The 27699-nt window shown below is 38.3% G+C and overlaps 2 protein-coding genes across 3 annotated transcripts in view; one reads left to right on the top strand and one right to left on the bottom strand.

Annotated features, from left to right (window-relative positions):
• The window catches only part of DOK6 (docking protein 6), a 369307-nt gene that overhangs the window by 27050 nt on the left and 314558 nt on the right, over positions 1-27699 (bottom strand). The gene's annotated exons all lie outside the window — the stretch shown is intronic.
• Positions 1-27699, top strand: part of RTTN (rotatin) — a 95830-nt gene that overhangs the window by 39121 nt on the left and 29010 nt on the right. For both annotated transcript variants that reach the window (XM_060774994.2, XM_067467477.1), the window contains exons 27-37: positions 952-1106; positions 3028-3247; positions 4750-4878; positions 5913-6020; positions 9456-9614; positions 10492-10563; positions 18380-18572; positions 20576-20658; positions 22907-22991; positions 23478-23673; positions 25613-25703. In XM_060774994.2, coding sequence (XP_060630977.2) covers positions 952-1106; positions 3028-3247; positions 4750-4878; positions 5913-6020; positions 9456-9614; positions 10492-10563; positions 18380-18572; positions 20576-20658; positions 22907-22991; positions 23478-23673; positions 25613-25703 — 1491 coding nt within the window. The remainder of the gene's footprint in view (positions 1-951; positions 1107-3027; positions 3248-4749; positions 4879-5912; positions 6021-9455; positions 9615-10491; positions 10564-18379; positions 18573-20575; positions 20659-22906; positions 22992-23477; positions 23674-25612; positions 25704-27699) is intronic.

The raw sequence follows: 27699 nt of genomic DNA, 5'->3' as shown, positions 1-27699 counted from the left end.
TTAGCTAATATTTTTTTCAAAAACAGTAGGGGCTGGTAACAGTAGTGAGATGATGTCTTTATCCCTTCTTTCCCACTTATGAATTATGAAAGAAACATCATTGGTAGCCCAATTCTCATATCTTTTTTTAAACTTCTGAAACTACTTGTTCTAAATAAGTGATCTATCTAATCTCATTCTCCAGTTGTCATTGGACCTCAATGCTTGTCTGATGGGAAAACCTGTTTGTTGTTACTGTGTGCAGTCATATAGTTTCCAACTTGCAGTGATTCTATTACGGAGTTTCTTGGTAAGGTTAGTTCAGAGGAGATCCGCCTTTGCCTTCTTCTGAGACTGAATATGACTTTTTCAAGGTCACCCATGGAATTTCATGGCTGAGTGGGGATTTGATTCCTCTTCTTTAGAGTCATAATCCGATGCTCAAACGACTGCATCATCTTGGTTCTCATAGATTAATCTCTAGTGGAAATATAGCAGGAGGTCTGAGGGCAACATTTATGTCTGCAGGACAGGAAATGGCTCAGCCTTCCATAACAATAAAATGCTAAATTTTTAATTTTTGAGAAATGTGAGTTTAAACTGTGGGCTGACTATGCTAAATGAATATACATAGAACTGTTGCAGTGAGTGAGTGATAAAAACGTGTGCTTATTTCATACAAAAAAGACAAAAAAATAACTCTTTAAAGAGCTAATGTGTTACTGGTGAAAAGTGACTCAGTAAATCTGCCTTATCCCTGCCAAGGAGGTGTCACCATCTGGCCATTTTGAAGAACCTTCTTTAATTATTCAGTTTTGTAGTATGGCTTATTGTAATTTGCTAACAAAATGTGAATAGGTTGCAATTTTTTGCCCTTTGATACAGGATTCTCTATGTGATACATAGCAACCTGATGTAGGGAGGAGTTATTGACATGCCAGCTTTTTATGTTTCATTGATTTTTTTGTCCAGAATACAAAGTCTTTACTGGATCTGGTGGTGCAACCAGAATCCCAGGCACAAGAGGAAACAGATGACCTAAAGATTCCTGTTAGACAACAACTGCAGAAAGAATTGATTGCTTTCTTTAATACACTTCTGGTCAGCCTTATGTCTGTTACTCACAGGTATATTGTAAAAAAATGTTCATATCAACAATCTATATAATCCAAATTTGATTCTTAAAATGTTCCTGAGAGCCAGTAGGTGGTATGAAGGAATGCAACTGGGGAGTTGTGTGGTTTTCAGGCTACATGGCCGTGTTATAGCAGCATTTTCTCCTGACCTTTCCCCTGCATCTGTGGCTGGCATCTTCAGAGATTCTCTGAAGATGCCAGCCACAGATGCAGGTGAAATGTCAGGAGAACATGGTGCTATAACATGGCCATATAGCCCGGAAATCACACAACACCCCAGTGATTCCGGCCGCAAAAGTCTTTGACAATACAAGGAGTGCAACTATTAATGCAACTATTTGCTGCATTCCAGTCCTTTAGCCACCTGGATATTCAGGAAGGCCTTTAGTTGGGAAACTGTCTCTGGTCTGAGGGCATGACAGTGCTATTTCCATTTATCTTCTTCTTGAATTTAGTTTTAAAGACTGATTGTGCTAGAATTTTAGTTCCTTAAATTGAGCTTTGTTGTAGTGGTGATTTAGTGCCTTGTTTTTGTATTTTCCTTGCAAATTGCATTGGGTTTCTTTCAGAAGAGATTATATGTTTTCAATGTAAATTAAAAAATAAAGTTAGTATATAGTGTAAGTATAGAAAAAGTATAGAAAAAGTGAGGAAATGTGTCAATTCATGACACTGATGCCAATTCCTATTAGCCCCAGTCACTGATCACTGTTATTAGGTCATTTTCCTCTTAAAATATTTTTTAGCAATGTGCAAGAAAAACCTCAAAACCCACACACTATTTAATGCTTGTCCCTAATTCAGGATTACTTTGCTCAAAATTTGCATATGGTTATGAAAATGTGCAGAAAAATTCTCTTTTCTGTGCAAATCTACCACAGAAGTATGGCCAAAACCACATTTTTACTAGCTGGTTATAATCCCGTTGTAACAACAAAAGTTGTCCTTTATCTGTTTAAAGCATCTCAAAGGAGATCAGAATATATTGATCAGATTGATATACAGTGTAAGGGGGGCCAGGACATCTGATGTATATATACCTAAGATTAAAGTACATTTGGTTAGAAGTTGGCCATCCCCACTTTTTCTCTCTGTACTTCTATAGTTATAATTTTACTCGAACTAGATGTATACTGTGTGTTGTGTTGATATTGTCTGTTTTGATAAGGCCAATTGGCTGATCAATGAAATCATTTTGTTTCGTTAACCACAGAAGTACAGAGAAAGTTCCCAATTATAATGTTTTCTGTACACAAACTAGCTTTCTTGTTTTCAGAAAGTAATACCTAGAAATACTATTATTTGTACAGAAAATGATTCCAGAGAAAATAGTGTAATTGGGGACATTGTGCAAAAAACTCAAATATGATTGATTTGCATAAAAAACAGAATTTTCTCTACAGAAACAGGTTTTTCTTCCCCAAAATAATATTTTTACTGATTTATTGATTTACTGTGCGTACTTAGTTCTTATTAATTGCTTATTGGACTGTTTTGATTATTACATATTTTTATTCATTTTTATTGTTACATATATTTAAATATTACTTTGCAAACTACACTTGGGAGAATTTATTTTGAGTGCTGTTTGCTATCCGAATAATATGTTTCTGCCTTTTCTGATATTTTTGTTGTATAAACAGAGGGGCTTTAGGATACCTGTAGGAGAACTGTTTTTCCAGAGTTTCTAGACTGGTGATTTTGTGCTTAGAGCTCTATTGAAAAGAAAGAATACAGAAGCTTTGAGCTTAAGAAAATAGTTTTGTGGTTTAAACACATGACTTCTGGATCACAACAAAGTTGTATTCTTAGTTAAACTAATCTCACGAATAATAGATTTAAATAATAACTATTGATATCTATTAATAGTTAATGTATAATGCTAACATAATTAATCTTCTATTTGCTACAGAAAAACCATGGAACTTACTGGCTATTTCCGAACTGAACTGGCATTGAAACTTCTGCAGTATTTACGAGTAACAGATGCTCCTCATTTCTATGGTTTGCCTTCTTTGGAAAGAACATTAAGAGGAATGGTCCACGTCACTGCTCTCCCAGGCTGGAGTTCATACACTGTTACAACAGAGCCATTCATCATTTGCAAAAAATATTTAGCAGGGCTCCTTGAGGTAAGCGAGTTCAAAGTACTGTTTTTAATGTAATTGGGAATCAAAACACTTTGGGTTGGGCCTATGGATCTCGTGGCCCTTTGCAAGTTGAATTCTGTTGTGAAACAAGATCTGTACTCTCCAGTTGTCACGGTTTTCTACCAGGATTGCCGGGATTTTGTCAGAAGTAGCAGTGGTTGAGGGCAGTGTGTGTATGTGTGTGTGTGACAGTTGTGCCAAGGAGATCAGGCATTTTCACCCCCTTTCTCAAACAGTTAGTTACCGGTAATTATCACAGAAAATGATTTTAGTTACTTCAGATCATGCTTTTCTTCTACAGGGTTGTAAAAGATTAAGTCTTTTAAGTCCCAATATGATATTAAGTCCCAATATGATATGATCAATGAATTTTTACATATTGTATAAATGGATTGTGTGTTGATTAAAATCTGTATTATATAAAATCACTTACAGCATTTCTTCAATTGTAAGTCATAATCGATTGTAAGATACACTGTAATTTTCGTACCACCACCAAAAAAAATTCATGATACACCTGTGATACTAAGATGCACCCCATTTTAGAGATATCTATATAGATGGAAAAGTGTGTCTTGGAATTAAAAAATTACAATATTACTGCATATAATGAAATAGTGTAGAGAAAATACCCTTCTGTTCTGTTCCTGAAGTTTCAAGGCAAGAGGCAATACTAGTGTTCTCATACAAAAAGTGGAAGCGGAATATTTCTGAACAAAACATACACGGAGGAGCCTACATAGTGTAGTGATTTGAGTGTTGGACTGGAGCCCCCGATGGCACAATGGGTTAAACCCTTGTGGCTCTTTGCTGACTAAAGGATTGCTGACCAATAATTCAGCGGTTTGGATCCAGGGAGAGCGGGTTGAGCTCCCTCTGTCAGCTCCAGCTCCCCATGTGCAGACATGAGAGAAGCCTCCCACAAGGATGGTAAAACATCAAACTTGTGGGCGTTCCCTGGGAAACATCCTTGCAGACAGACAATCCTCTCACACCAGAAGTGATTTGTAATTTCTCAAGTTGCTCCTGACACCAAAAAAGTGTTGAACTATGGCTTTGGAAACCAGCATGCAATCATAGAAACTCACTGGGTAGTCATGGGTGAATCACACACTCTCATTATCAGGTGAAGGCGAAGGCAAAAACAATCCCTATTCTGAGCAATTTTTCATTGTTGTATATTGCTTCCTGACAGCTATATATGTGCTGAGGTATGATGAAGGTGGAAGACAAGGTGTTACTATTAAGAAGGAACAGGAGAGATCACATAATGTATGACAATGGACTGCATAAGAAATAATGAAGATTTATAAAGTAGTGACTTAAAAGCCTGCCTGAAAACTTTATGGGAAAACATACATGTAGCAAAGTTAAGAATGTGTTATTTTTGCCAGAGTCAACAGCTCACACCTATGTCCCGGTATTGCTTGGAGTAAAGTTATCATGTCATTCTTCTGTTGTTGCTTTTTCCACCCTCATTCCAGGTCATCTCATCTTTTTATGTTGAATGGGGAGGAAATGCCATGTCTTTCATGGGGAAAGGTGTCACAAAAAGTGCCATCCTTTGTTTGCTTCACTTGTCCCATGAAATGATGGCTCAGGCCCCAAATGTGGTAAGAGAACTTTAAAAAAAAAAGATTGATCTTGGTTATTTCCGAATGATTCTAATTCAGTGTCACATTTTTTTTTGCACTGTGTTCCTCTTTTTTACATTTCTGCTGAGATCCTTGCTAAAATGTGGGACAAACACTGGGTAATGTTATGACAAAAATGACAATCAATGTTTATTTAGTCAGCAAAGAGCAAGTACATCTTTAGAACAAAATTTGAGCATAGTTTATAGACTTGAATGTCCCTTAGCAGCCAACTGAGTCTGAAGGGATGCAGAGACAGAAGATTACTAGTATTTTAACATAATGTCTCTAGTTCAGGTTTTTTTTTATTGTTCTATGTAAGAATATTAATTTCCATTGGGTTTAATTTGCTGGCAGTTCCCTCCTCCTTTTTAACTAAGGATATTAAACAGTTAGTTTCTTAATGTGTGTGGTTTATTATTCTTTACCTACCTTATGACTACACCATGATGGAAATTGAACACCATGTGACATGCAAGCATGTTGTGTAGTCCTTTATCTGTCTGTCAGTCTACTTCTAAGTCTTTTGGGAAATAAAACTAGATAAAAATAGGTCTTGGAGAGAACAACATGGTGGTGCTTCCCCCACTGGGAGAGGTATTTCCATGTATCACGATACCATAATACAAGGAAACAAATATTAAGAGGAACTGAAAAATAGGAGAAGGATTGGAAACATGGCTCTCTGATTCAAGGATAGCAGTATTTCCATTCCTTAAAAAAAGTTTCCAGCAACTTCCGTAGACAACTTCTGAAGTGTGCCTTTCTTGGAAAGGCCAAAATTCAGAGATATTGTACTGGTCTCCAAATAGGCTTTGGCATCCCTATTTTAGAGAAGGTGCACATAAAATATCTGAATGAGGCCCTTGAGATGGTGCAGACCTTTTTGTTTGTTTGTTTTATTTTCTGTATTTTGCTGTCATGAAAAGCTACATCCATACTAATGAAATCAACAAAGATTTCCAGCTGGAGTAGAATTGTGGCATTCATATGACTCTCTCTCTCTCTTTTAGGATTGGGTATCTCTCTGGTTTTTGCCCTATGAAACAGGTGAAGAGCAGTCTCTTTCTCGGCAAGGCTTGGCTTGGCTGATTCCATTATGGGTAGATAGAGACCCAGAGGTCAGTAAAATCTCATCTTTTGGAGTTTTTTAATTCATACTTTTAACTCTAAAATGCTTGATGTTGTGTAATCAACACCTGGAATCCTGTTATTAGCAGCTAGTGGTGAAAGGAGGAAGAGGTCATGATTTTGAAACTATTGGTATGTTGGAGAAATAGCCTTCTCGGAGCTGACGGGTTTTGCCTGCATTTGCTTCACTACCCTGGGAAAAGTGCCCACTGCTAGAGTAGTGCACCAATAGGATGGTAGTTGACATCTCCAGACTTAAACGTTGTTTATCATGGAAATGTGTGTATGATGAGTCACTTTTGCCCATATTCAGGTTAGTCACTGGATGACTGGTTAGTACCTTTGCAGTGTAGAAAGCAACTCAGGTTTCCTGCTGTCCTCTTAAACTCTTAAACTTGGGACTGAAGGGCATAATCAGGGCACTGCTCCTGATTTTTTTTTAACACGGAGCTGTAGCATTAAATGAGTCATATGATAGACATGTCCTATTAATATTTGAATTTTTCACATGGAGATTAATGTTAAATTGATATTTCTTGTTAATAGCACTTTTTATACATAACTATACAAACTAGTAGAAAATAACAGAATTCTTGAAACATAAAACCAGGCCTCTATATCCACAGGTTCTGTTACATAGATTCCACCACTTATAACTTTAAAAAAATTTCAATTTTTGTCCCCAAAAGCAAGCCTTTATCTTGCCATTTTTATATGGGACACATTTTTCCTGTGCCAATGTATATAATGATCATCCATGTATTTTTGTATCCATGGGGTATCCTGGAATCAAAGCCCAGTGGATACCAAGGGGCCACTGTATATGCAAGGTTGACTTGTTTCTTTTGATTTTTTGAAAAGTTACAATAGTGAATGATCTTATCCTGACACCCTTCAGTATAGAGAACATTTTAACTAACTTTGGAAATAACAATCAAACCTTAAATGATTTGGCACAAATCTGGATCAGATTAGCAGTTCTTGGTACTGCAGATAAGATGGAAAATCAAGAGACCTCCAATGTAATCTGTGTAGTTGACCATAAATTATTCTAGTGACCATCTGCCACTAGGAATGCAGTGGCAAAGAGACAACAATCCACAAGATGTTTTACCAATTTACTAGCACTCTGGCAGGAAAACTCTTTTGCTTAGTACAGAAAGTTTATACTAGGAGGCAATCCATTATCAGAAAATTTTCAATAATATTAAGAATACATATTGCCTTTCTCAACCAGCATTTTACCTAAGATACAAAAATTGTTAAACTAGCCCTGCTTTACCTCAAATCCAACAATTTGTATGACTCTACAGATGTGTGAAATCATTTTGTAGTTCTAGTATGGAAATGTGCAGTAAGAAGGTGACACCAAGACTTTTCAAATCCAGGTACATATTCTTTTGTCCCTGGACTGGTTTCTAAATGTGCCAGAGGGAAATAAATGAGAAAGTACATTGTTGAATAAATGCACCATGTCCACCAGCTGTGGTTTAGCATCTGTGGATATTCATTAAAATGGTATGCAAATGTGTTAATTACATTCAGCTAGTCATTAAATTGTGTGAATTTGCAGAAGCTCTCAGTCTCATGATGTATTTTTATGTGGCCCTTGATACTGAACAAATTACTCTGAGTCAGAGTAAAACAACAATAGGTAACATAAGCTTAAAACGTGTGGTTTTAAAAACGTCTGGATAAAATGAACATGGGAGAAAAGGGAAATATTAACAGGAGGAAAATAGCCATTATTATTACACACACCAGGAAAGAGACAAAGGAAAATAATATCTGTTCCAGCAACTCTTTGCTTACTTAGAAGTCAAGATGGAAGTCAAGACGCTACTAGTTGCGTTTACCATTTCTTTCCCCCCTCAGTGCAAGAATTAATGTGAGAAACATAAACTATATAATAAAATCCCTTCCACTTTTTCTGCAATAGCACATGTACCTATTTCTGGAAAGGGATTTTTTCGATTTTACTGTAACACAAACCATCTCTCTCCAGTAAATGTTACTATCATTGTTTATCTTAATGGTTCCTTATTCAATTTCTCTCAAACCGTGGCAATTTCCCACATATAGAAATGTACAATTGTGCCTGAAGATAAGAAAAATATTTTCTTTGGTTTTTTTGCTGTACAATTGCTTCTAGGCATCTACAGTACCCTCATCCTGAAATCTCAAGGGAAATACATAATATTTTTGTTTTGTACTGTTGTGCTGGTCAGAATTCATCTGAGGGTGCAGTGGAATAGGAAATTTGTGATCCCAGTTGATGTACAATTGATGTTATTGAATAAAAGTTTAAACAATGGGGTGCTGTACTAGAATGAATAACTTAAACATCAGACAGAATAATTTTAACAAAGTTTCTAATGTTTGCAGTGCCAATTTTCCTTTCTGGAGCAAGGACCAGTATATATAAACTGTTTGCTTAAACTAGTTCCTCAGGCGGGGAAACACTTAGAATCATAGAGTTGGAAGAGACCTTGTGGGCCATCCAGTCCAACCCACTACCAACAAGCAGGACAATCACATTCAAAGCACCCCCAACAGATGGCCATATTTCCTTATTACCGTATTTCTTCAACTGTAAGATGCCATCGATTGTAAGACACTCCTTAACTACCAAAAGCAACAACAAAATGCATAAGATACCCCTGCGATTCAATTTTTAGAGATGTTTATATGGGAAGAAAGGATGTCTTAAAACTGAAGAAATACAGTATTTGTTATTGTTAATAGTAGTCTTGAAGAAAAGAATGCTAAATTAACAGAATAGAGACCAGACAAAATTCTTTAATGCTTGGTTTATTTATTTAAAATGGAACAATATATTTGTGTTAAAATGGAACAATATATTTAAAATGGAACAATATATTTGTGTTCCTTTTAGGTGTACGAAGCTTGTAGAGCAGTGGTTCCTAACCTCCAGGAGTTTTGGACTTCAGCTCCTAGAATTCCTAACAGTTGGCCATACTGGCTGAGGCTTCTAGGAGTTGAAGTCTCCACACCCGGAGAACCAAAGGTGGGGAACCACTGGTCCAGAGTATAGGTGGGACTCATGTGATATTCGGAATGTTGCCTAATTACAGTTCCTATCAGCCTTATCTAGAATGGGTGATGGCAAGGAATGCTAGGAGCTGCAGTTCAACAGCCTCTAAAGAAAAATGCATTGCCCACCCATGATTTAGGACCATGTTTATTTTTTGCATTCAGTCTTCTGGAAAATACATTCTTTGAAACATTCCCACAACTGGCCTGAGGCAAAACATGTGAAAACTGTAATACTGGCTTTAATAACCAATTTGTAATTGTTCAAAGCAATTGTAAATGAGAACAATCATAAAGACAGCAAGACAGTGCTACATGGAGTGGAACTTGGAGTTGATGGTGAAAATTTAATTGATTCTCATTAATTTTAGGTAAAGTTCACATCACTTGCAGTAGGATCCGCGCTTACATCGGTTGAAGCCGGTTGCTATGCTTTAGCTGAAAGCTGCCGGAACATATCAGGAGGCTTGTGGGGAACAGTGATTAACATCCTTCTGGACAAATCTGAATGCAGCATGGTCAGAAGAGAGGTTTGTATGCTTTGCTTTTTGTAAGAATATAGTCATATAATCATGCATTCCAAAGACTAATATGCAATCAGTATTGGGTTATATTTTCAATAATAAGACGTGCTGGAAGTTACAATTCAACAAAATCTGAGCTATTGCAGTTGCGCAGGCTATTTCAGGGCTGGAAGCATTTTCTTTAGAGAAGCATTTGTTAAGTGCCATATTCTTAAATTGTAAGTAAAACATTTGAAGGAAGACTAGGTACCATAGTATAACTCCCATATTCCACTGCCATCAAATATGTTTTTATTGTGGTCTATTTTGATGTGTTTAGTTGAATTTGATATGCTGGGACTCTTAAAAATCCAAACTTAAGCTTCACTGATGATCCAAACAAATGTTTCTAGAAGAAGAATATAGAATGAAGACAACTCCTCGTAATGATTTTAATTATTAAGAAAATCTATTGTTTCTGTATTTTGTAGATAAACAAGGTGAGATGTGATTAAAAAGAGAAGTAATAAACCGAAAACAATTTTCAGGGGTTGTTGAAGTATTAACAATTAAAAAGATTGGGACTAAAATTAAATTTAATGTGTGCACCTATCTCTTAACTACATAATGGACATTTCAGGCAGTGATATTATTATTCCCTATATTAATTTCTTGTATTACTTAAATAACCCACCCCCGGTCTGAATTTACAATGCCATCTAACATGGTAGTATAAGTTGAGACAGGGAAATAAAATAACCTACTGAATATTAGTTCCTGGAGTCTTAAAATGAAAAATACAGCAGTGAATTGAATAACAGTTCTGTGTATATTTGAAGCTACTTGGTTTAGGTTATTTAACTGCAGCCAGATGGCACTGTTGATGTTTATTTTCTCTTTGTAGGCTGCATTTATTCTTCAGAATCTTTTGGTGATTCCGTTGTCCACTGAAGAGGTTAAAGACCCCATTTGGCAGGTGACTGGTTGACTTGACTTATTGCCTCATTTCCTCAGTATGATTAAACGCAATATTTCATAACCTTGTTAGAGTAGAGCAAGGACACCAATTTTAAATGCGTGGTAAAATGTGGATTATTTTCTACATTCATAAAGTCAAGAGGTAGTCAAAATATTATCCCCTCCTCCAGGATTATTGATCCTTAAACAGAGAAGATTGACAGAACCTTGTACTTTTAAGTCAATTTCAAGATGTCATGTAAAATAACACCATTCACTCAGAGCCTTCTGTTGCAGCAGCTTTTAAAGACCTGGCTGTGTTTGTCTGTTCTAGTATAAAAAGATATAAGGGAATCCTGTGGCACAAGCTTTTGTGGATTCCTTCTTTGCATATGGCCTGTAGTTCAAAAAAGCTTATGTTAGAAATGCCTTAGTTTCAAAGGTGCTAAGGATTCTTCTATGATTTTTTTTAACCTTGACAGTCATGACTTTATACATTTTTGTACAAGGAAAAGATCTTCCTCATTGATATAAAGGACTTCAGTTCTTAACTTTACTTGCATGTTGCAGAATGCAGAATGCTCTGGATTATTACAATATGTGTGTAACATTTTTCAATAATTATGGTTTTCTGTGTGGCTCACTATAACAAAATTTGGTTTGTGGTTTGATTGCTACAATTTATATATTTTATTTTATTTTATTTTATTTATGTGCTACTTTTCTCTTGGAGCAGGACCCAAAGTGGGTTTCAAAATTAGTAGCCAGGTACTACAATGGAAGAACAATTAAAATCATGTCATAAAACATTTTAAAATTAAAATTTAGAAAAGATTCAAGAAAAAAATAATACATCCTTCAAAAGAATAGAAGCCACCCCCAACCTCTTATACATTAAAAACTTGTAGTCTGCCAGCAAAGGCAAGCAAGGATGGGGTCAGGCTAGCGCTCTATGGAAGGAGTTCAAGTGAATTGGAGTAGTGAAACATGAAGATATCAAAGTCCTCAGATTGGTGAGGGAGATAAAGTCCTTCGGGTAGTTCAGACCTAAGCAATATAGAGCTTTGTAGGTTGAAATGACCCAGAGCCCTTCATCGCTGCCATATAACCCAAAATATCAAGGCAGATAATCCACAATATGTGCTTTGAACTAGATTATCTGAGTCCACACTGCCATATAATCCACTTCAATGTGGATTTTATACAGCTGTGTGGAAGGGGCCCCAGTAACTGGTGAAGCTGTTTTAAAAAGGGCTCTCTAAACTGCTGTGACCCACCTTGAGCCATGGGGAGGGGCAGGTAAGATATCTATCTATCTATCTATCTATCTATCTATCTATCTATCTATCTATCATCTATCTATCTATCTCTGTGTGTATCAGACATCAACATCAGCATCCGACGATGAGAACTTATATTTGCCTCCGTACTGTCTCAGGTCAACAGAAAGTACAATCTTCTGGAAACTTCATCTGTAGAACCTGGCTGCCACTTCATTGGATCCATCATTATAGCTCTCTCTCTTTCTCTCCCCCCCCCCCCTCTAGATTGAGAGAGAGAGAGGCTTCCAGCATTGTCTTACTGATGCTGATTAATTTTCAGGTCTGCAGCAATAGTCATGGCAGAAATATGACACTTCCAGGATGTTTTCACAGCACACAATTCTAGTATTATATTCCACTTTTAATGGCCATCTTGTTCAATCCTGGGGCTTTTCACTTGGTGAGGCAATGCAGGTCTCTGGCTAGAATTCTAAGCAAACTACAAAACCTTAAGATTGGCATGGCAATCAAAGTGAAATCATGGTGCTGTAATTATATACATATACATGAATCCACTGGGTGAGGTCATCTGGAGTTCTGGAGAATGGTGCCACCTATATGCAGATGACACCCAACTTTATTACTCCTTTCCACCTAAAGTCGAGGAAGCTGTACTGACCCTAAACCAGTGTCTGTCATCAGTAATGGACTGGATGAGGGTAAACAAATTAAAACAATCCTGGCAAGACAGAGGTACTCCTGGTCAGTCAGAAGGCAAATCAGGGAATAGGAATTCAGCCTGTGCTGGATGGAATTACACTCCCCCGAAGACACAGATACATAGTTTGGTGACCTTCCTGGACTCAGCATTGAACCTGGAAGCCCATGTATCTGCGGTGGCCAGGAGGGCCTTTGTACAATTAAAAATTGTGCACAAACTGTGCCCATTCCTTGAAGGCCAGTTCTGGCTATGATGGCACATTACTTAGTTACCTCCTGTGTGGATTACTGTAATGAGCTTCCTCTGAAGAGTGCGCAGAAACTTCTGCTGGTCCGAAGATCCGCAGCCAAATTGCTCACTGGGGCTGGCTACAGGAAATGGACAACCACCTTGTTGCAGCAGCTCCACTGGCTGCCAGCCTGTTTCTGGGCATAATTCAGAGTCGTGGTTATGATCTTTAAAGCCCTAGATGGGTCAGGTCAAGGCTATTTAGCTGACCGAATCCCCTTGTATGAACCTGCCTGGACCCTGAGATCTTCAAGAGAGGTCCTTCTCTTGGTCCCACCTCCATCTCAAGCTCGGTTGATGGGAATGAGAGAGCGGGCCTTCTCAGTGGCTGCCCCACAACTCTGGAACTTCCTTCCCAGAGAAGACAGAATGGCTCTCTCCCTGTTGTCCTTCTAATGGCAGGCTAAAACCTTTTTATTCTGACAGGCTTTTAAAGATTAAGGTTTTAAAGATCAAGTCAAGGGGTGCTGTGGTTTTTAACTTTGAATATGTTTTAATTGATTTTAACAATTTTAAAATATTGTTATATTTAATTCTGTGTAAATGGTTTGCATATTTGTGTTTTTTAAATTTGTATGCTAATGCTTTTATGTTAAGCCGCTTTGAGTCTCCTTCAGGAGAAAGGTTGTTGTTGTTGTTGTTATTATTATTATTATTATTATTATTATTATTTAAAGTGAAAAGGTCCCCAAAGTGCTGAGCAAAATGACATAACCAAAGTTATTATAAAGTAGTCAATTGTTATGGTAGCCAGAAGTTTTCATGTTTTAGATTTTATGGTCTTATATCCAGCAATTGTCATTCCTTGCTCCCTTGAAAGGCAATGGCTCCCAAATAGAGACATCAGAAATTAGGAATCTGACAGTAGTTGGTGTTTTAAAGAGATGTTTGAATAAATGATTTTAAAATATAGTTGAGAGAGGAAAGGATGGAACAAAGAAATGAACGGATTAGTATAGAAACAAACAGTACGGATTAGTATAGAAATTTAGTAAGCCCTCTGTTTTGTGTCTTATCAGTTTTTAAACTGTAGCTTAATGCTTTCTAATATGACTGCGCAACACTTTGAAAATGTTTAGTGAATGCTTAATGATTTTTTCCCATTTAAATGTTCACTGTCGTAATAATTTTAATGCATTGGAACAGTGAGAAGAAACAAATTCTTCCCATTTTAGCAGAGGAATTGATGATAGGCAAAACCAGAAAAGTTCTCTAGTAATTCTCATTGTATGTATGAATTTTTCTTTCTTTCTTTCACTGTTGTAGTGTGAAATGTAAAATCATCCTTATTTGAGTTGAGGACATTTTACATGTAGAATCCCACCTTTCGTATTGTCGAAGGCTTACATGGCCGGAATCACTGAGTTGTTGTAGGTTTTTCGGGCTGTATGGCCATGTTCTAGAAGCATTCTCTCCTGACGTTTCACCTGCATCTGTGGCAAGCATCCTCAGAGGTTGTGAGGATGCTTGCCACAGATGCAGGCGAAACATCAGGAGAGAATGCTTCTAGAACATGGCCATACATGTTCACGAGTAAGAGTTAAAATGGACAGTAATCAGTTGAAATGTGTCTTGATCTAGTTAAACGATTGGGCCAGTCTAGATCTAATTATATGATTGGGCTGAAGCATAGGGATGAACATGGAAGGACCATTTTCCTTAGGTTATTGTTGCCTGTTTTCTGTTTTGTTTACTAGTTCTATAACTTCATGAGCTCCGTCTAGAATTCCTATTCATTTTAATGAAGTAGAGGTATTATTGAAACTTAAAGCCAGCCTAGCTCTAAAAATCTCTCACATATCCCAAGGGGATAATATTAAACTGACAGAGGATTTTCTCAGATAGAGGTCTGATTGCATGAACTATTAGCCTGAATTCTGGTAAGCTGTCTCATATTGACAATAGTACTACCTTTCTCTGTGAACAGAGGAGATTTTTTTTTTGCAAGGTGGGTTTGTATATTATACCATGTGTGTGTGCGAGAAGAAACATTAAACATTCTGTTTCTAGTGCTATAACTCTTTAAATATTAAACAGGTATTTTAGCCTGTATTGCATAGAAAAAAGAGCATATCGTGATTTGGATCCCAAGATAATAGAAAGAAATGGAACAATTTCACAGAAGGTGCCTCTAGCCAAATTTCGAGCAATTCTCCACTCCTTCCAGACTTAACTATCCCCATTTAAAATTGTTGAAGAGATTCCTGATGCCTTGGAGGTTTCTTAAGTTTCTGGATAGGCTTTTAAAAAGATTGCAAGAACGATATAACTCCTTTTGTACACTTTTGTTTATTTAGTGCATTTTCAAATCACCCAATAATTGTACTTCTCTGAATGGTTATGCAGTCGCTTAAACTTATAATCAAGGTTCTGAATACCATGAAGTACAGAATTAAAGAAATAACCGCATTAATCTATTGAAGCATGGAAAAGAAGGGAATGAGAAAAAGGGAATCTTGCAACACTCATGCTATCTGTCCAACTGAGAAAGTAGATTGTGGTCCATAAAATTCGCACTAAAATATAAGTCTGTTAGCCTTAAAGGTGCTGCTAGAGTCCCTTGCTACCATCCCTTCTTCATTTTTACACACAAACAGGAGTCTTCTTTCATCATTTTCCATAGTGAGAGAACATGCAATTGGGGTGCATCTACACTATAGAATTAATGCAATTTGACACCACTTTAACTGCAATGGCTCAATGCTATGGAATCCTGATAGTTGAAGCTTTACAAGGTCTTTATGTCGGGACACAGACGCCTTAAAGGGCCAGACTCAGAGTTAGTTCCAAAACAGAGTTTATTAAACAAAGGAAAAAGACTCAGAGACACTTAACTCAGTGTCAAAGGTAAAAACCAGTCTTAGTTCAAAAAGGTAACTACATTAATAATCCGGATTATCCTGAGAAAAAGAACCGGATTAAACAAAAGCACTCCGAAAGTCACACAAAACAGCTCAGCATGCAAACGGTTAACAAAACAAGAAAGCCACAAGGAAGAAAGCGTGGTCAAGCGAAGTCCAGGGTCGTAGCAAGCAGAATCTGAAGTAGTGAAGTTCCAAAGTCCACGAAGGCAGCATCGTTGTCAAACTGGTCCAAGGACAAGGAAGGGGGAAATCCACACTCACAAGAATCCAAGCCAAGTCAAAAGCGCACACAAACGGAAACAGCAACCTGCAGATCCAGGACCCAATGCCAACACGAAACAGGCAGCGACAAGTTACCCAACGCACGAACTTACCAACACCTTGCCTTCTGCAAAGATTCCCCATTTCAGAGCCTACTTTTATCTTGCACATCATCATCAGAAGATGAGCTGACCTCCACCCCATCATTATCCCTTGCAGCTGTTCTTGATTCCACACGTGAATTCCTACTCCCATCTCTCCAAGTTCTCCATCTTCTGTCAAGACTTAGATCCCCCGAAGACTCAGATCTATTCCCTGATTGCCAATCCTCATTACCAGAAAACCCCACAAATGTATCACTAGACGTCAGCTCCGCACATACAGCTTGTACCTCTTCTACATTAGTCCAGTCCAATGTGTCATCCCCATCTTCATTACTCCCTGACCCATCACTCCCAGAGAAACCCACAAATGATTCTTCATCTGCGGGAGCAGTAAGTATATCCTGGATCTTTTTCCTCTGTCGCTCCTCATCCAATTTTTGCTCCTGAGTAGCCCTCTTTGTCCCCCTATTCCCATCCAGTGTATCTCCTTCCTCTCCCTCACTCATTGACCCTTCGTCTCCAGAGAATCCCTCGAATGAGTCCTCATCGGTAGGTGCCATAAGTATATCCTGGATCCTTTTTCTTTGTTGTTCCTCATCTGACTCCTGCTCACGAGTACCCCTTTTCCCCCTTATGGCGCTCATACTACTGCTTGCAACGTTACTTACAGGCTCTACTACAACACTTTAATTTTCTCTGCCAGAGTGCTGTTGCCTCACCATCCTTTCTGGAGCATGTTGGAGAAAGGGATTTATTTATACTCTTTATACTCTTCTTCTAGTGCAGTCATTGAACCAGCACATGCAACACCAAATCATCAGATTACAAGGTGTTTTGTAGTTTCAAGGCTAAAGAAGTCACTGCATGCACAAAACTGTAACATGCAACCGACTCAGTGATTTTTAGCACTCCCCTGTGGCTGTGAAGTGCTAGACATAAAAATAGTAAATTGGCATCAGCAGAGCCAAATATCCAAACTTTGATTCAATGTCATCCTGCTTAACATCTGCAATATTCCCAGAATAGGCAGTTGTCTCGCTTGATTCCATCAGTGCACACTGCTGACATCTTCTGCACATGGATTCTTATTCTGTAAAATAGAACTAGCAAAACTATTGCCTAGACTTGAATTAATTCTCTTACTAGATGTGCTTTCCTTCATACAGCTGTTGTATAATTCTTTTCTTTCTCATGTCAAGTCGCTTCTGGTGTGAGAGAATTGGCCGTCTGCAAGGACGCTGCCCAGGGGATGCCCAGATGTTTGCTGTTTTACCATCCTTGAAAGAGGCGTCTCTCATGTCCCTGCATGGGGAGCTGGAGCAGACAGAGGGAGTTCAACTCGATCCCCCTGGATTTGAACCACTGACCTATCGGCCAGCAGTCCTGCCGGCACAAGGGTTTAACCTTGTTTAGTAAGGATAGTGGCAAAATTAGAACAAAACAAATCAGATGGGAATAAAGAATCATACGTGACCTTTCCCCCCCTTTTTTTGAAAGTCTCGCAAAGTGCTAAAAAAAGTACCTGTCAACCGAGGTCATAAACCGAGGTCATTCGGACAAGTAAGCAATACCCCCCCACAAAAAAAGGGAAAGTAGTTCTGGGTGTTCAGTAAGGAAGTCATGGAGCTGCGGTGGCATAATGGGTTAAACTTTTGTGTTGGCTGAACTTCTGATCTGAAGGTTGGCAGTCCGAATCCATGAGATGGGGTGAGCTCCAATCTGTCAGCCCCAGCTTCCCATGCAGGGACATGAGAAGAGCCTCCCACAGGATGATAACACATCTGGGCATCCCCTGGGCAACATCCATTCAACCAGCCAATTCTCTCACACCAGAAGCAACATGCAGCATATCCTCAAGTCGCTTCTAACACAATAAAAAAGGAAGTGACTAGCAGAATTCTGCAAATTGTGTAAAATTTCCGCATTGGGTTGATCTCCCTTTCTCTCTTTCTCTGAGTGTTAACTTTTTTGCTTTAGGGGAGAAATAGTGAACTATTCAGATGAACGCTTATTTCTATAGCTTCATTCATCAGGGTTCAGGTTAATCTGGTAGTGCTTATATTTCTATTGATCATGTATCCACACCTTGTTAGCTATCTTACATTCCAGCCTTTGGAGAAAAGTGGGATAGAAATAAATAGGAAAAGCTAAAAAATATATCCTTTTTTTGAATAAGTGAAGATTTTCAGGCATGACTGGGGGACCCAGATGTTGGGTTTTCCAGGTGTTGGGCAGCTACACCCCTCCTAGCATCCTCACAATACAGATCTTTGCTGGGTCGAGAGCCTGTTCTATGAAGAGAGATTTTTGACCAGCCTTTTCCCTCTCCTTTTAGGGTCCTTGTGTGCATGATGAAGAATATGGTGTGTCTCTCACTGGAAAACCTGCCCTCCTGGCTCTACTATATCACTGCCACTTCTATGAGCATTTGAATGAAATGGTGAAAGACTGCTATCTAGGTCGGTTTACATTTGATCTGCATTGTTCCTTGGAACACAGCCAGGCAACAGAGAAGAATAGTCTAAATGGTAAATGACAGTTTAATGAATTAATATAGCTTGGATTTTACTTGCTTTTCTACTTGGGATTACTGGTTTTAACTCTGGGAGTCTTCTAAAGTATTGTCTTTTGTGTGTGTAAAATTAAAATAGCCTCTCACATAAAATATCACTTGATCAGGTGCCGTATCCAAGAAGCAATTATATTCATAGCTGGAGATGGGAGAAAAAAGCAGATTGGATAACTCCTTCCTTCTCTTTGTAAAATATAATAATGGGGTGTAGGAGAAGTGTGAAGCAAATTAATTAGAACTTCTAGAAGGATGAATCTAGTACAATGGGAAGAAGATGCTGAAAAAGGCAATATGTGGGCTCTTACAATTATGTGAGCATTTCATTTCTCTGTTGTAAGTGATTGTCTTAGTGATGCATTGCAAGAAATTTCAGATTTGGATTTTGAAATGTTTTTATAAATTGAAAGAATTGTCACTGTTCCAAAGAGAATGAGACATGCTTCATACAGATACTTCAAAGCAAACAATGGGGGGGGGGGGGGACTCCTGGAAGACTTATCATGGGGAAGAGATGTCTCAACTGAAGCTTCCTCCCCAATCCTTGTTACCACAACAAGTCATTTTTTTTCCAAAATCCAGTTATTACAGGGACAGAAAGTGCAGTAAAATCTTCTGAACAGGGGCACAGAAAGCAAAGCAAACACCACTGAGATGTTAACCCTTCCCTGTGCTAACTCTATCTATACTGTTGTCTGACCTGTCTGTGTATAATGGCATTGAATGTTTGCCGTATATGTGTTCTGTCATCCACCCTGAGTCTCTTTTGGGGAGAGAAGGGCAAAATGTAAATACTGTAAGTAAATAAATAAAATTTGGCTGTGGTTACACTTAAAAATGTACCTGTTCCAGCTTGCAAACATATGCAACTTATGAATAAACCTACAGAACCTATCTTGTTCATAACTTGGGAACTGCCTGTACTTCCCTTCAAATTTTAATTTTATAAAACGTAAGTTGGGCTCATAAATTATACTCAATAAAATAAAAAAAAATGTCAGTCATCTGCCATTAATAAGTTCAAGAAGAACTTGCCTGCAATCTGTGCAGGGATGGAAGGGTCAATACCACTTATTTTTCAAGGGGAGGGAGAACAGATCATTCTGGAGAACAAGAGGAAGGTGAGTAGGCACATGACCCACTCTGCAAGCTGGGATCCTTTAAGTTGAAGGTATAGACCCTCCAAAACACCCCTTTGTGGTTCTCCAACGCAGAAGAAAAAAGGGAGAGCCAACAAAGGATATTCTGTCACTTGAGGCTGCAAGCCAAGCATGCCAGTGTTACATGAAAAACACTGAAGATGCATTGTGTCAAGATTTAATGTTTTACGCACACACAAATTGTTTGAAAATAAATTTATTTATGATTAATTATCAGTGAATATTTGCTTTGTATACCTGTTTCGTATGCCTATATACATAGGGTCACTCCAATCTCTTACAAGGTTCAGCTTAAGAGACACAGCCAGCAAAGTAACCAGGCATCTCATCCTCTCAGAAAGAAAGTTTTGTTTTGAAAGGTTGAAAAATACAGAAAGGCTAGAGCCCCAGTGGTGCTCCCAAAATGAAGGGACCATGAGCAGTGACTGTACGTTTGCTTTTCTAGGGCTGTGCCGCCATTTTGGGGCATGGCTCAATTATTATCAGGCTCAATTGATTAGAAGACAATCAGGCAATTTCACATTATGGTCCATATAATCTGTCCCATACCCTCCCTTTGTCTATAGTTCTTAACAGTAGGAACCTTTTGTCCCAAACCACCATGTGCAAGGCTAGTGCTAAGCCAATGAGGCAGGAGGGTCCAGCAAGCTTCCAGCTTATTAAAACCATTGGTGTCTAGCAGCGTGGTTACAGACTGTTCTCAACATAAAGAATTCGTAGGCAAAAAGGGGTTGTGAGTGAAAAAAGTTTAAGAAATCCTGGTTTAAAAGACTGACCTTTTGTTTCCCTCCTCTCTCCCCAGATCTTGATGACTCTGTTTCTTTCTGGAAAATCCAATCTAGCCAGGTCCAGTCTGCAAGTTCCCATTCAACATCTGACACTGTGGTGAGTTTGGAATTGTGTGAGTTGCTGTTGTAATCTAAACTAAATTTTGCAAATAACTAGGATTGCATTGGGTCTCTTCCTTTCCTTTCAGTCAGTAAAGTTTTCCGGGTCATGGGCGACTTGAGAAACTGCAAGTCTCTTGTGGTGTGAGAGAATTGAACATTTGCAAGGATGTTGCCCAGGGGACGCCCGGATGTTTGATGTTTTACCATCCTTGTGGGAGGCTTCTCACATGTCCCCACATGAGGAGCTGGAGCTGACAGAGGGAGCTCAACCCACTCTCCCTGGATTCAAACTGCTTACCTCTTGGTCAGCAGGCCTGCTAGCATAAGAGTTCAACCTATTGCACCACCAGGAGCAATAGTTTAACATGTATTATAGTTTTATATGCAAAGTATTATATGGCATATATAGTTTAAAGAGTTTCTGTTGATAGGAACTAATTTCTATTCCTAAAAAGAAACTTATTCTAAAAATGACTAAACTGTGATACTATATACCAATTTTGTACAATCTTCTCTCAAAGCTGCACACAAGTTATTTTTAACATATATCAGCAACATAAAAATACGTTCCCATTTTTATCCATTTTTAAAAAAATCTTGCTCTTCTAAAGGCAGTTCTTTTTCACCACTAGTGAGCAGGATTTATATGCCTATCAGAAAATGTCTATGTTCAACCTCTTCCACATTCTGAAGTCATTACTGGAAGGGTTTAGCTGATGTGAGGAGCTAACATGCTACTGTATATTTTTATAACCATCTTAAATTATTATTGATTTTATGTGCCCAAGATCTTATTTTTTTCAGCTCTAAAACCAGAAGCTTTTAGACAGCACAGCTGAGAAATGAAGAGCTTAATAGCATCTATGATTTTTCTTTCTGCTCTTAAATGTTTTCTACTTATAATTTCTGAAACTCTTCCTCTCTTTAAGAAAATTGTGTAAATTCTCAACAGTACAAACTGACACTGGATAAATCAAGAGCTTCTTGATAATGTTAAACCATTAAAAATACAGATTTTGAATAAGCTACAATCCAAATGCTGTGTCAGTGGGTTTGTGTTTTTCCCCTTCACTCTTTCCCACATAGTGAAAGGTTCTTTGACGTAATATATACATGCACACAAAGCACTGTGCAAATCTGATATTCTATGTTTCTTGGGCATCAGCTTTTAGCGGCTTTTCCTCAAGACCCTTTAGATTGAGTTGCTCACACAGAGGAGCTTTTTGTAGCCCAGTGAGCCACAGCCCACTCTTGCAGTAATTTCCTGTGAAGAAAAAATACACTTTGAGGTGGAATTAAGCAATACCTGCAGAGATTCAATTTTTCACAGATCTACTGAAGAGACAAGAGTTCACCTGTCAAACTTCTCATCTGTCTCTGATTCTAACAGAGTTCTTTAGACGTGGATTTGGCCCCATTACTGCCCAGACCTTGGCTAGAAAGGGGGTGCTATAAAAAAGCCCTAAAAGATATCCTATTAAAGAATGAGAAATCCGTGACAAATTTAAAACATTTTTTTCCTTATGATCTTGGTCCAGCAAAGCCCAGGAATTGTAAAGAGTAAACCTGAGAAGTCTTTATACCCAAGGAATAAGAGCAGTGAAGAACTTATGACCTTGTTGAGCTTTTCCTCTGAATATTCTCCCTTATTCATTATACTGGTGGAGACTTAAAGTTTAACTTGATTTCACCTCCTTTTTCTAGCTTTTGCTGGACTGCAGTTTACATCATCCATACTAATTAGCTAGTCTAGCGATAGATTATGGGAGTTACGGTACATTAATGTTTGGTCTGCTGTAGGTCTTGTTCTGTCCTAGGAGCTGATCCATACGCTCCATCTTGGTAGGACTATGAAGTGTCATCATCTATTTAGTTTCACTCTCATATGCCTATAAGCCATTATGCAAATTCTTACAAGTTGTGGTAATAGAATCTTTCCATTACTGACACACAGTTGTTGTCTTGTTGACTTGAAAAAGTAATAAATTTGATTTCTGTTTTTAGTGCCCCAAATTGCATAAACACATAAGAATCCTATTTTCCCATTAGTGAATCTTGAACGCCTTGGTTTCGTAAACTCCGATACAGAATTTACTATCTTCAAATAAGAGAAATCTACTGACTGCATATTGTTTTTCTGTGTTCACGTGGTGTTCTTTGGAGACCAGTTAATGAAAAATTCCTATAAAGATATGGATATTAATAGGGGAATCTTAATTACTGTGTGTGGTTCTTTTTCTTAGATTTTTTCTTCTTCACCATCTTTGGGTTGTGTTAGGGAAGTACCAGCACCTACATCACCACCTCTTAATCGATTCATGGCTCAAGGTAAATATTGTTGATCACTACACATAAGCACGATCTTCTAGGTTGGCTGGCTCTTCTGTCTCACACTGCACCTAACAGTAGTCTCCATATGTTATTTCAAAGTTGACGTTTCACTGTTCTGAGTGGGAGGAGGAGAAAAGAAATCTTAACTGTGCAAAAATCTGTCTGAAAATGTTTCTTGACTGCATCCATCAAAAGTTACATATTAGAGAACTATTGTGCATTCCATGCCCTCTCTTGGATGCCAAGACCTTGTTTAAACTAGGTGTTTTTCTTTTACCTTGGTTTTGACTTAAACTTTTATATTATTTGTTCCAATGGCAAAGAATTTGATAATGTATTCATGTACCTGAAATCCAGTAGCTGATCAAATCCTCTTTACTTATGTGAAGAATATAGCTTTGCATTTTGTGTATATTCACAGCTTATCTTCAAGCAATTATATTACTCAAATGTTTGTTCTCTCTCTAAATTTTTGTGTTCTAGGTCAGAGTGACACAACCACAATAGCTTTGAGTCCACATGATTCCTTGCAGTCTGTTATTAGTTCTCATCAGTCTGCGGTGGTTACACCTCATCTCCTGTCAGCTGTTTGTAGCTTGCTGAACAACCTGCTGATTGTCACTCCAAAAGATACCGGAATTGCTCTTCAGCAAGCACATACACTAACTGCTCTCAGTAGGTAAGAGATCAAAACTTCCTCGGATAACAAAAAGACAAAGTACGTGAAAAGGACAAATGTTACCCAAGGCTTGATCAGCAGTGACAATTCAGAATGCTCAAAATGAACTTTTAAGATTGAACTAGAAGAACCATCAATGCTTGCAAAGAGTAGAGCTGCCTGAATAATCTACAGTGGGCCCTCCACATTCACTGATTTGACAACCACAGATTCATGTATTGGCAGGTGTGCCATTGCCTCATTGCAACTGCTTTCTCCCATTTTCTAGGGCAAAAGCAGTATTTTGTTTGGATTCCTTATCCCGTAGATTAGAGGTGCCAAATCATTTTCATTGAGGTCCACATCAGCCTTATGGTTGCTTCAACGGGCCGTTGAATTCAGAGGGCAAGCTATATTTTACTGTAGTAGTTGGTGCTATAAAACCCTATTTGGGTTCCCAGATGTTTTGAGCAACAGCTCCAATCATTTTTGATTACCCTCCATGCAGACTGGGGATAATGGGAATTGCAACCCAACAGCACTTGTGGCTCAGAATTTGAGGAAAGTTTAAAGGACATTTTAAAGTCAGATATTTTAAAGTTTAGATCCACAACCTTGTATCTAAATTCAATCCTACTATCTTGACTAAACGGAACAAACTGCAGCCTTTCAGATGTTACTGTATGGCAACTCCCATCAGCTCTAGTAATGATGTTTAATGTTGAGGAATGCAGGTGTTGTAGTCCAGCTTCAGAAGGGGCCACATAAAATGACATGGAGAGGCAGATTGGGCCTGTGTGTGCCATAGGGATTGAACTATAGACTGAGTTAAGACTCCACAAGCCTTGGCTCATTCTGTATTGCTATCTCTATAGGCTAAGGATTATGAGGTGTGTGCATTTTGTGGCCAGTTGCTGTTGCCACCAATTCTTTCCTGAAGCCCAAGGTTGACATTTGTATATTTACAGCTTCAGTCTTTGAAAAGAAAAAGTACAAAGAATAACTGCCAAAGCCAACCACTTCCTGCAAATTGATGCCACTGCATCGATGCTAGCACAGCAACCTCAGGCTTCATGAGGGGAAAATGTAGACTTGGCACTAATGCCCACCCCCTCCTGAAGACCCTTGGGCTCAGCAATGGTGATGGGTAAGCACCAAGAATAACTGTCCCCAAAGACCAAATGTACACATAGCAGCCTCAAGTGGGGTCTGATGGTGGCCACTGCAATTCTTTTTGTTTCCTTCCTGAAGCTTGAGGGTGTTGTGGACATACCGGCACAGTGGCTTTGGTCTTTAAGAACTAGCTGGCAGTGTACTTCTTCCTTCTGAGGGGCATCGTATAGGCTATGAGCCTAAAAATTCACAGAAAGCTCCTCCAAACTGTAAGAAATACCTTAACTCATCCTTCGTTGCATACCAGAACTCTTACAGCTTTCAAAAATCTTCATTTTCCTTTGTACTTTCTAAATGATGATAGGAGGTGATGAAACATCACTTTCTGTTATCATTTTATGAGGAATTGCCGAGAAAAACAGAGGTGTTTGGGCTTGCTGCGTTTGTGTATATGTATGTGTTATACCTGAAGGGGAATTGTCTCTTCGCTCCCATGTTGTGTTCAACTTCTGATCTTATGCTAGTAATGGGATTGTTTCTTTTTGTTTGTTTGTTTTTTGTTGAGATTAAAACTAATTAAAAAAAACAGCTTTTCATTTATATTCTCTGGCCAGAATCTTCTACACTTTTATTGGCAGAATTGCACTAGTGTAAGCAATGGTGGCAACAGGAAACTGAGCTACCTTGGGAAGAACAGACAAGAATACAAGTCTCAGCCACATTTTGAGTTTGCAGGTGCTTTCTTTTGGAATTCTTGAAACTTGCAAAAAATCTAGCCTAGATGTTGATATTCAGTATTCAAATGTATGTCTACTTCCCTAAAACAACTTTCTGATTTTTGTATTAGTCTTGTGAATCCAGGATTGATAGAGAGATGTATCTTGGAAATGAAAGCACCATTACCACAACCATCTTTTGTGGAGTATGCAACAATTCAGGTTAGTTTGATGCATGTTTGCACTCTATTCTATTCTGTTGCTTGTCAGATGGTTTAAGTAATGGAAAGTGTTTGTTTTTTCAGGTTGATTGAATTATCTGACACTCTACTGTTTCAGTTTATTTAAGATGTCTGTTACCACAAGTGCAGCATAGATGCCCTTCTTGAGAAGGCTGAAAAAGATGTGGTTTCTCATGTGAGGAATCTTCATATTAAAGAAAAGCTAGCACTGCTTTAGAAAGAACACTATTTTTTGAGAAGTTAAATTATAATAGACAAATATATGTAGTCTGCTTAATAGTTGTATTCTGTCAGTCTGTGTGGATGTAACATAATATAGATATAATATAATATAATATGAATGTATGTGTGTACACATGTGTGTATGTTGTTGGGAAAAATCTCCTCTCATTTGGGAGCATTTGTAAACTGAAGATGGCAATTTATTTAACAACCTGTCAGTCCAAATGCCCATCATTCAAACTGAGCAACCTGACACTGGAACAAACATGACCCTTATCTGGGTTGTTGTGAATTTTCCAGGCTGTATGGCCATGTTTCAGAAGCATTCTTTCCTGATGTTTCGCCCACATCTATGGCAGGCATCCTCAGAGGTTGTGAGGTCTGTTAGAAACTAGGACAAGTGAGGTTTATATATCTGTGGAATATCCAGTGATGGGAAAAAGAACTCTTTGAGGCAAGTGTGAATGTTGCATTCGGCCACCTTGATTAACATTGAATATGTAGCACATCATAGAAGTATACTGGTGATAAATTATGTAAAAGCAGTCATTAACCTGTAATGTAAAATTAACAAGAAAATACCAAGTAAAAACTATTCATGTTGTATTATTTCCTTACATTTGACAATGTTAGTTGTTTTTAGTACAAATTTTGAATTAAATGACATTGGGGACCAGGCTATTCTGATAATGCTTACTCTGCTTTTCCTTGTGGTTCCTAAGAGCTTAATATATTTGCATCTTCTGCATTTTTTCATTATTCACAATATCCTCCCCAGCTGCTTAGCAGCCTGACCTAAATATTCAGGAAGAAAAACTGACACCTACCTATTCCACAGAGTCAATGCAAAGATGGAAGAAAAATGATTTAAGAAAATTCAAATGGGAAAATGAAACTAGGGAAAAACACATGCTGGGAAGGCGGGGTGGGGGGGAGGGGGATAAAATTTAAGGAATAAAATCTGAGGCTCTCCAAAGTTGGGGAAAATAAAATAACAGAAAATAACAGTTGTGCAAGCAAGGTGAAAAAAGAAAGCACAAAAGCTGAGTTGCAGTTAAACATTAAAAAAAAACAACCCCAAGATTATGGCAACCAGACTGATTGATAACTGGCAAATAGAGGGAGAAAACGTGGAGGCAGTGACAGACTTTGTATTTCTAGGTGTGAATATTACTGCAGACACAGACTGCAGCCAGGAAATCAGAAGACGATTACTTCTTGGGGGGAGAGCAATGACTAATCTTGATAAAATAGTGAAGAGTAGAGACATCACACTGGCAATGAAGATCTGTATGCTTAAACAAATGGTATTCCCTGTAACAACCTATATATATGAGAGCTGGACCATAAGGAAGGCTGAGCAAAGGCAGACACTTTTGAACTGTGGTACTGGAGGAAAATTCTGTGAGTGCCTTGGACATCAAGAAGATGAAACCATACTATACGCCAGGAAACAAAGCCCAACTGCTCACCGGAGGGAAGGATGTTAGAGGCAAAGATGAAGTACTTTGGCCACATAATGAGAATACAGGAAAGCTTGGAGAAGACAATGATGCTGGGGAAAATTGAAGGAAAAAGGAAAGAGGGGCAGACCAAAGGCAAGGTGGATGGATGGTATCCTTGAAGTGACTGGCTTGACTTTGAAGGAGTTGGGGATGGCCGCAGCTGACAGGGAGCTCTGGTATGGGCTGGTCCATGAGGACACAAAGAGTTGGAAGTGACTGAACGAATAAACAACAAAAGCATCTGGAAGG

This window comes from Anolis sagrei, chromosome 4 (assembly GCF_037176765.1).
Source record: "Anolis sagrei isolate rAnoSag1 chromosome 4, rAnoSag1.mat, whole genome shotgun sequence".
Lineage (NCBI taxonomy): Eukaryota > Metazoa > Chordata > Lepidosauria > Squamata > Dactyloidae > Anolis > Anolis sagrei.
Note: the sequence above shows the minus strand (reverse complement) of the source record. Positions and strands in the feature narration are given on the sequence as shown.